General features: G+C 59.5%; 1 protein-coding gene across 1 annotated transcript in view; it reads right to left on the reverse strand.

Annotated features, from left to right (window-relative positions):
* Nucleotides 1-6,764: 6,764 nt before the first annotated feature.
* CUNH16orf96 (chromosome unknown C16orf96 homolog) overlaps nucleotides 6,765-9,505 on the reverse strand; it is a 69,486-nt gene continuing 66,745 nt past the window's right edge. The window contains exons 16-17 of the mRNA XM_027773218.1: nucleotides 8,602-8,682; nucleotides 6,765-7,946 (exon numbers count right to left, since the gene is read on the reverse strand). Of these exons, the coding sequence (XP_027629019.1) occupies nucleotides 7,732-7,946; nucleotides 8,602-8,682 (296 nt within the window). The 3' untranslated portion in view covers nucleotides 6,765-7,731. The remainder of the gene's footprint in view (nucleotides 7,947-8,601; nucleotides 8,683-9,505) is intronic.

Consider the following 9,505-nt stretch of genomic DNA (forward strand, 5'->3'; position numbering starts at 1 on the left):
CCAGGCTCTGCGGTCTTGCCTCATATCCTGGGCTTTGCTGCCAGCTGGCTCTGGTGGGGGCACCAAGCCATGCACGGGCCACCCAGTCTCCCTGGCTCCACACTGCAGCTATCCTTTGCTGTCTTTCCAGCCTCACGTGCTCTGGAACCTTCCTGCCCACCAAAACCTTTCCCGTGAAATTGGTTCTGGCCCCAGAATCCCCACCCTGCCCTGCCAGCCCTCCGCCTGCTCCATTGGACAGAGCCTGACCCCATTATGGGCAAGCAGGGCCTCCAGCTGCCCTCCGTCTGCATGGGGTCCACATAAAGACCTTCCCTGGGTTTGTGGTGCCTGTGACTGGCTGCAGGCTGGGCCCTCGGAGCCCAGCCTCTGGCCCACGCGGTTGGGTGTGATGTTGTCTCCCTGGGGCAGATGGTAGGCTTGGTAGCAGAGCCAGGGTCCAGCAAGAGTAATAGGACAGGCCAGGGCAGAGTCTGACCTGTCCTGGGTCCCAAGGGGTCCCTGCACTGTCTCTGAGCCTGGCTGGGTACAGGTGCCGTCCACAAGGAGGGCAATGGGTTCCTGGGGGCAGCCTGTGCCCATCTGAGGTGCCTGGACTTGCGGAGCACAGGAGGCGAGGGCCAAGCAGGCCCACGGAGCTCAGCTCAGCTGCTAGGCAGATGTCAGGCCCAGCCTCCGGGGTGTCATGTGAGGGGTGGTGCTGAGTTGCAGGTTCCACTTCAGAAGAGCCTGTGCTTGGCTGGCAGCAGGGCACTCCCCTTTGGCAGCTCCTTAAACTCACCTCCTAAATAGCCCCTGGGAGTCCAGAGGAAGGGCTGCCCTGCCCTGATGGCCTCCTGCATCTGCCTGGGATGCTGAGGGTGGGGAGGGATGTCTCCAGCTGCCCTCTTCACCCTGCTTCCTTTCTGTGAGGTGGAAGAGAGTTTGCACGGGAACTGCCACACCCTACCATGGCAGGAAGAGTGCTGTGTATAGAAGTATGGGGATTGTCGGGTGGGTGCGTCTGGGCTCTGGGCAGGGTGTTGCGAAGGCTGCAGCGTGTCACCTCCCATCAGGACCACCACGCAGGACATGGGTGCGGCACCACAGGAGGGTCGAGAGCACCCGGCGGCTGTAATAGCCACACCTTTCCACTCACTGTGGGTCCCAGACCCACCACATTGTGTGGGAGCTCATTAGAGGCACAGGGTCTCAGGACCGGTTTACGCACCTGAATCAGGAACCCCAGTGCAAATGGGTGTTAGAACTGACGCAGCCTGGGGACCAGCAGTTAGCATAATGGCTATGTCGCTGGACTCCCATGTAGCTGACTGTGGTTCAAGTCCCGGACCTGGTGGCTTAAAACTCATGCCAGGCGTGTGTGCAAGCATGCCCAAGATTCCGAGAGGAAAATGGAGGAGAAGGGACTACAGCATGGCCATCCCCCCTGGAGGGCGGTTTCTTGCTTTCTGTCTGTCTTTCTGGTGAGTGCACATGCCCTAGTGCAAAAATCTCTTTAAAAAAAAAAAAAAATACTGACACAGCCTGACACCGCTGCTGGGTGCTGGAGCAGGGCTGCCCCACCATGGTGTTTCTGGATCTATGGGTCTTAGGCAGGAAGGACTCATCACTGCTGACTGGCTCTTCCAGCCTCAGCTCCACTGACAAACCGCTGATGGTCAGGGCCGGGCCCAGCAGGGGCCGTGCTGCGTACACAGGATGTTCAGCAACAACCCTGAGCCTACCCATGGGTCCAGTGGCACCCCAGGTGTGATCGTCACACTGCAGACACAGCTGGTGCCCAGGCACAATCCCCCGCAGAGGGCACTGGAAGTTGTGCCCGGTGAACCACTGGGTCCCAGGGCCGTGGCATCAGCACCTCCGGATGGCCACGGTGGGCAGTGTGAATGCTCTCAGGTAGGTGGTGGAGCTGGCCTGGGACTGCTGTAAACCAGGTCTGTACTTCAGAGGAGGATTCTATGGTGCATTGCGGTGCCTCAGAGCTGTTGAACAAAACCATTGGACCAGTCTGCAGCATGGTGGTTAAGGCACTGGGTCCCACGTGACTGACTGCAGTTCGAATCCTGAACCTGGCAGCTTGAGAAACAAGCTAGGTTTGTGTGCGTGCATGCCCAAGATCCTGAGAGGAGAGTGGAAGGGATTGCCTTGTGGCCATGCTTTCTCTGCCCGACAGCCCGTCTTGGGCAAGCACATCACCCACTGGCAAGTTAAAAAAAATAGTGATGTAAAGCCACTCCCAGGTCATATGGGCACCCTGACCCCTGCGGTGCCTGGCCCCAGCCTGCTGCCCCTACACCTGTTCATTCAACAGCCAGGTTCCTGGCCTTTCTCTGGAGACAGCTGCTCTAGAGGGAGGTCCAGGACAATTACTTTTACTAACTGCCAGGCCTGGTGGGAACTGCTGGAGCCTTCCTGGGGAGGGAGTGGTCTGGGGAGGTCAAGGCTGGCAGCACCCGGAAGCTGCCACATCCTCCAACAGGTATGAGGCCTAGGCCCCGAGGGTGCACAGAGCTAAGCCGGAGGTTGGCCTGAGATGCACAGGCCCCGGAACATGAGTGCCAGGAAGAAGCTGGGCGGTCAGAGCAGCACCATGGGCCGGGGAGCCCTGCGGCCTGTGGCAACACAAGCAGCCTAGAAAGCAATGGTGCCAAAGGCCTGGCCTGGCAGGCCCACATGTATAGGCCGGTCCTTGGCTGCCTCATCTCTGGCACCTGGAGCTGCTGGAGCGACAGGAAAACCGGCCCTCGCCCAGACCCGGTCACCCCCACTCACCTGCAGGTCCTGAGTTCCAAACTACTTGTTTCCTGACCCCCATTTTGAAAGCAGTTTGCACCCTCGGGGTTCTCCACAGAAGTGCTCCAAATTCTGCATGCCTCGTTCTGAGGGCATGGGGCAGCCCCAGGGGATGGACACCTGGCCTCCCCTCAATCTGCGGCTGGGGTGCCCTCCTGGTCAGCTGGTGGGGGGGGATGGCGTGCTATTTTAGGGGGACTGCCAACCCACAGCCCCCGCATGAGCTGGTGGGCTTAACACACTGTTTTACATTTTTAAAAATACATTTGCCAACATTTTTTAAATCAGGAGGGCTCATTTGAAAGGCCTGATTTATCTTGGAACGTTGAAATACTGGCCCAGATTCTCGAGGCCATGCTGGCTGAATGCTGGCCCAGCCCAGCCCAGCCCACTGGCTTCTGGGACATACGTCTCCAACTCCTGCCTCAGAACCAGAGGGGTCTCTGTTCCCCACTAGGAGTGGTGGAAGTAAATACTCAAGTTGGGGGGACAGGCTGAAGGGGTGTGCTCCCCACGCTCTGCAAGCAGGGCACTTTGTTCCGATGGCCCTAAAAAGAGAAGCGCTTGTTCTGCAGAGATGCCCCAAAGACCGCCGAATGTCCCCAGGGTCTCCCCAGCAGTCCACCCAGGGCTCTCTGGGAACACACTGTGGCCGGTCACACAGGACCATGCCGTCCCCGAGGCTGGCTGTGGGCAGGGCTGCCGTGGCCCTGGAGGTCTCTGAGGGGCTTTTCACAGCACGAAGACAGATGAGGCCTTGACTCCAGCCACCTGGGCTGACCAAAGTGAAGATCTGAAGCAAGGCTGTTTGTGGCCTGCGCTTGGACAGGCCTGTGGGTTTTTAGCCTCAGCTCCTGTGGGGCACTTCAAACGGACCTTAGAACACGGCTCTGCAGTGGCAGAATACCGAGTCCTGAGGAGGCCAAAGTGGGGCACTTCCAGGAGGCCCATGGCCTCCCCGGTGGCACGGTGCAAGGGCCAGCTTTGGCTCTGCTTTTGGGCCAGTTTGCATTTCCTGGGGGATAACGAAGTCAACAGGGGTGGCTGTCACAGCCTGGTGAAGCCATGGGAGTGGGGAGGAGAGGAGAGGTGGGGTGTTTAGAGGGTCTCTGCTGGACCTCCCAAAGCCATGGGAAGGTGGTCAGGCCACCTAGACTCCGTCCCTAAGAAGCCCTGCACAGATAGCAGGCCCGCCCTCTGCTGGACCTCCCACCTTGCTGCCTTCGCGCACTGGCGGTGCCCTATTCCGGCCAGGGCCTCTTGCTTAGAACACACTTGGTGTCATCAGCTGTTCATACCTTAGGGTTAGCAAGTTCATGGTCTTCGAAAGGGAGGAGCTGCTCAGTGAGCCCTCACTCGCAGCACAGGGATGGGGCTGGACTGGGTGCTGGAGTTACCATGCACCTCTCGCCTTGAGGTAGAACCCACAGCTCTGCAAGAAGCATCTTCCTGCCTGGTTATCCACGCAGCCCATGCGCCCACCCCCACCCCCGGGCCGATTTGTCTGTCTTCTTTTATTTTTTTGGAGAGGTTTTTGCTACAGGGCGTGTGTGCTTGCCAGAAGGATAGAGACAGAGAGACAGAAAGTGAGAAATTACACACACCCCAAGATGTGATGGCCACGCTGCAATCCCTTCTCCATTCTCCTCTCGGGATCTTGGGCACACACACACGTGTCCGGTGTGAGTTTAAGCCACTGTGTCCAGGACTCGAACTGCGGTCGACTACATGGGAGTCCAGCGATATAGCCATTATGCCAACTGCTGGTCCCTGTCTCAGTCTAATAACAAAACCCCCCTTGGCCACCCCACCCTGTCCAGCCTGGCCTTGTCACTGTGTCTCGAGTCAGGAGCGGTGGTTCCTCTTGAGGAGGCTGGATCCAGGCCTTCTGAAATCACTGCTCTGCTGAGCCCAGTCCTGGTCCCCACTACCCAGCACCTACCCTGAGGGGGCTGAGGCAGCCGCCCCCTCCCGGCTTCCAAGCCCTGCCAGTTCTGCCTGCTGCAGCTCCCACCTGGGACCAGGCCGAAGGCCAGCTGGCCCCACCACACCAGGACAGGCCTGTCTTCTAGGCTGACGTCCCCACCTTCCAGAGCCCTGGGAGGCCTCAGGGCTACACGCCGACACCCGGGGCCCTCACTCCTGGGGCTGCAGGAACTACCTCAAGCACTGATTTCTCAAAACCTGAGGAGTGGTCTGGAAACGTGGCTTTGGAGTGGCCAAGAGGGGTCAGGCCTAAGGGAGAGGAAGGCCCCGGTGCCTGCCCTCAACCAGCCTCACCCCCTGCACTGGTGGGGCCTTGGCCTCTGCTGTGCTCTGCGCCAAGTGGGCTGGGCTCCTGCTGAGGGCCGGGAGCTGGGGGCTCACTGGGTGGCTCTGGCCACAGAGCTCTGGTCTGCCCAAACGGCGGGGCCAACTGAGGACACGGGCTGCCCAGGCTGTGCAGGTGGTGAGGAGAAGGTTTCTGTGGGTCTCGGACCGCATAGCGCCAGGCTTCTGAGCAGTAGCTCTGGGAGGCTGATCCTGGGGTGGGGCTGGAGGAGGGGCCAGAGGGTCCTGCCCACCCCCATGGAGAAGGTCAGGCCCTTCATCCACCACTGGAAAAGTGCAGGATTTTATTCTGGGCAGAAACTGCCAGAAATACTTGTCTGTGCTGTGGGGCTGAGGCAGGCCTGTGCCAGTGAGGCCCGGGGCAGCTTGACAGGTACATCACCTGGCTCTGGAGGGCCTCAGCCTCAGCTGGACACGGGCTAGAGAGAGAGGCAGCCAGAGCAGGGTGGTGGGAGGTGAGGCATGGGGGGGGCCAGCCGTAGGGGCAGGCAGGCCTGCAGTGCTCCCAGGCCTCCCCAGGAAGGGCAGAGGGCAGCAGAGGGGATGGTTCCCACCAGCCCCACTCTGGCTCCATCCCAGGGAGTGGGAGAGTGGGGGCACATGGCAGGGATCATGCCCCAAACCTGTGTAGAAGAAAGTGGCAACACAGAACTGTCAACTATAGAGGAAGGAGAGGGACCGGATGGTGGTGCAGGGGTGAAGTGCAGCACTCCGGCACACAGGGAGGGTCCAGCTTTGCGTCTGGAGCTTCCCTGAGTATTGTCGGCACACACGTGCTCAGGTCCGGGCTAACGGGCTCAGGGTGGGCTGCAGTGTGGAACCCTGTGTGTGTGCTCTACCACTCCCTTATGGAATACACTTATTTATTTTTAAGTTTGCTATAGGACATGGAACCAGCAGATGGCGTAATGGCTATGTGGCTGGACTCCCATGTAGTTGACCACGGTTCGAGTCCTGGACCCTGTGGCTTAAACTTACACCAGGTGCGTGTGCGGGCGTGCCCAAGATCCCGAGAGGAGAATGGAGGAGAAGGGACTGCAGCGTGGTCATTCCCCCTGGGGGGGTGATTTCTCGCTTTCTCTCTCTTTCGGGCGAGCGCACAGGCCCTATAGCAAAAACCTTGCCCCCACCAAAAAAAAATGTTAGGGGCACACACACTTGCTGGAGAGAGACAGAGAGAGGGAAAGTGAGAAAACACCTGTCTGCCCAAGGGGGAGTGGCCATGCTGCAGTCCTTTCTACTCCACTCTAGGGATTTGGGGTATGCATGCGCATGCACCTGGTGTGTTTTTCAAGCTGCTGGGTCTGGGATTCAAGCCACATAGTTAGCCATCTGGGAGTCCAGTGCCTTAACCTCCACACCGCTTGCTGGTCCTAGAATATATAAACTTTAAAAAAAGGAAGAAAGAAAGGAAAAGGGCCAGCCCCATGGTCCAGTGATGAAAAGAGCTGGATCCCACATGGCTGATGGTGCAACTTGAGGCCTAGACCTGGGCCTGGCACACACGCATGCCCACATGCGTGTGTGCATGTCCCAAATCCTAAAAGGATGGAGGAGTGGAGGGAAACAAATTGCAGCGTGACCATGCCCACGAGGATGACGTTCTCCCCCTCCCTCCCTCTCTCTGGTGAGTGCACATACCTTCCGACCACCACCGCCCAGGAAAAAAGGAAGGAGAGAGGGGCAAAGCTGCACAGAGTAAAGAGCAGGAGGGCGGGGGGGGCCGAGGAGGACAGGCTGGAGGGGGCCCAGAGGAGGGGGTGTGGGAGCCCTTGCTCTGCACCAAGGCTGGTCACCCCCCACCCCCATGCCACAGCGACTATCACGACCACACGTACCGGGGTGAGTGTGGAAACAGGACAGAAACAGGCCCGCACACCCTGGCCTGAACGGTGCAGCATCCTCGTGGGTCAGCCAAGGTGCGGGCTTAGACGGTCAGGGCAGTGCCCCGAGACCCCGTCCATAGCGAGCTCGGCAGACACGGCCACAAGGAAGGCCGCACACAGCAACTCGGTTCTGGGGAGCCGATTTCCCGCGTGAGGGCCCGGGCACACTGCAGTGGAGAAGCTGTCACTGGAACTGGTTCCAGTGGAATCATTTCTGCTAGTAAAAGGGAAGTGATGGTTTTTAAAGCCACTTTAGCTGTATCATATTGAAAATCGGTCAAGGAATTAAACAGGCTTGGTGGAAAAGCCACCGTAGGAAGCTGAGTGCATTAGAACGAGGACCACGGCTCAGCGCGCGGAGTGCACTGCGAAGGCCGCGCTGGGGGCTGAGGCCACACAGAAGCCTCTCCCGGGTCCTGGCCCAACCCCACAGGTGGGCACAGTGGCGCATGCCTGTAGTCCTAGGCAACCGGCAGGCAAGAGGATTGTGCCACCGAGAGGCCCTATCCAAGTCTCTCATTTCAAAACAGAACAAAACAAAGCAAAGATTCTCTTGTTTGTATTTATGCACATAGAGTTCAAGGAGCCACTGGGCTAATGTGGGGTCCCATCAGGGACCCCTCCCTGTGGCCAGGCCCCCTCTGTCCTTTGCTGGCAGGCCCAGAGCCCTGGGTTGGCCAGGGACGTGGGGGTATGTGCTGTGGTGGGGCAGGGGCAGGGCTCACAGGTCAGCAGGGTCCTCAGCGGCCTGCATGCTGCCTGGGGACAGGCGCAGAGCTCTCGAGTGCCTGCCCGGCCCCAGGGCCTGCTGGGAGTCCCGCAGGGGTGGGATCAGTGGCGGCAGCAGTGGCAGGGATGCTGGGGATGGCGGCCGGGCTGGCGTCACTGGGTGAGAGCCCAAGGCGATTGAGCCGGAGCTGGTTCTGGGGCCTGGGGCTGGGAGGGGTGGGAGAAACATCAGATGTGCCCCAAGAACATCCTTGGGCGACTCTGGCCTGGGGCATTGCCCACCAAGCAGAAGAGAAGCGGAGACTGCCCGTGCTTTACGGCCACAGCAGGGCTGGGGCTGCCTTCGTCTGGCCCCTGGGCCCCACACTCCCTGCAGTGGGGACCCAGGAAAAGTGAACACCAAGGTGGCACAGAGCACCAGGAAGAGAATGTGGGTTCAGAGTGGGGTCACAGGTGCCAGCCCCCACACTGTCATTGAGCAAGGGGCCCCAGTACCCACTGAGCTGGGAGGAGGGCCGCAGGAGCTAGGAGGGGAAGGTGCTTCGCAAACGTCCCCCACACCCACCCAGTTCCTCCCAGCCTGGCTCAAGGCCCCTCCCAGTCCTCACTGCCCCACTCCCACCCTCGGCAGAGGGCCTCCCTCGAACAGATGCCTAGCCTGGGCCGTGGGCTGGTTCCGAGGGCCAGGAAACTCCACTGAGGTGTAGGCAGGGTCCCAGCTCGCGGCCCAGGAGCCATGTGCTGGGTGGGCAGGGGGTAGGCAGGCAGAAGTGGATGAGGCAGGATAGGAGAGCTCGGGGTGGTGTGGAGGGTGAGGAGTGGACCTCGGAGGGACCAGAGACTCTGCCGGGCCAGCACTTACAGGGGTAGATGGCACCAAGCAAGACACTGGGGCGCACACGGTCACACAGGATCCGGGATGGAGGACAAGGAGTCTTCACAGCTTAGGGGTAAGAAAAGGGGGAGAGAGGAATGGGTGGGGGGCCACTCGGGCCTCATCCCTGCCTCTGGCCCATGCCAGGCTGACCCTAATCCAGGCCAGGCTTCACTCTGGCAGCACCAGGCCCACTCACGCCCCGCTTTCATGGGTGGAAGGACAGCTCTCTCATCTTCTGAGCCCAGAGCTCCCAGAGGCTGAGCAGGTGCCAGGAGGCAGCCAGGCTCCCTGTTGTGGACCAGGCATTACTGGCAAAGCTGTCCAGCAGCTCTGCACCACCAAAAGGCCCGCCTTCCGCTCCCCTTGCACATTTTAAAACATTTTTGAGGTAAAATTCATTCATATAATAAAATTAACCACTTACTAAAGTGCTCGGTTTGGTGGCATTTAGCACTGTCATCGTGCTGTGCGATACCTCCTCTATCTACTCCCAGACCATTTTTGTCACCCAAAAAGGAAGCCATGTCCCCACTAAGCAGCCACTCTCCACTCCTCCACCCCACCCTGGCCCTGGCAACCACAGGTCTTCATTCTGTCTCTCTGGATCTGCCCATTCCAGACAGCCCATAGAAATGGAATCTCAAGGGACCAGCAGTTGGTGTAATGTCTATGTCGCTGGACTCCCATGTAGTCAACCATGGTTCAAGTCCCGGACCCTGTGGTTTAAACTCACGCCGGGCGTGTGTGTGTGGGTGCCCAAGATCCTGAGAGGAGAATGGAGGAGAAGGGATTGTGGCGTGACCATCCTCCCTGGGGGGTGATTTCTCGGTTTCTGTCTCTCCCTCTCTGTCTGTCTGGCAAGCGCACGCGCTCTATAGCAAAAAAAACA

This window comes from Tupaia chinensis, unplaced genomic scaffold, assembly GCF_000334495.1.
Source record: "Tupaia chinensis unplaced genomic scaffold, TupChi_1.0 Scaffold000042_2, whole genome shotgun sequence".
NCBI classification, from domain to species: domain Eukaryota; kingdom Metazoa; phylum Chordata; class Mammalia; order Scandentia; family Tupaiidae; genus Tupaia; species Tupaia belangeri.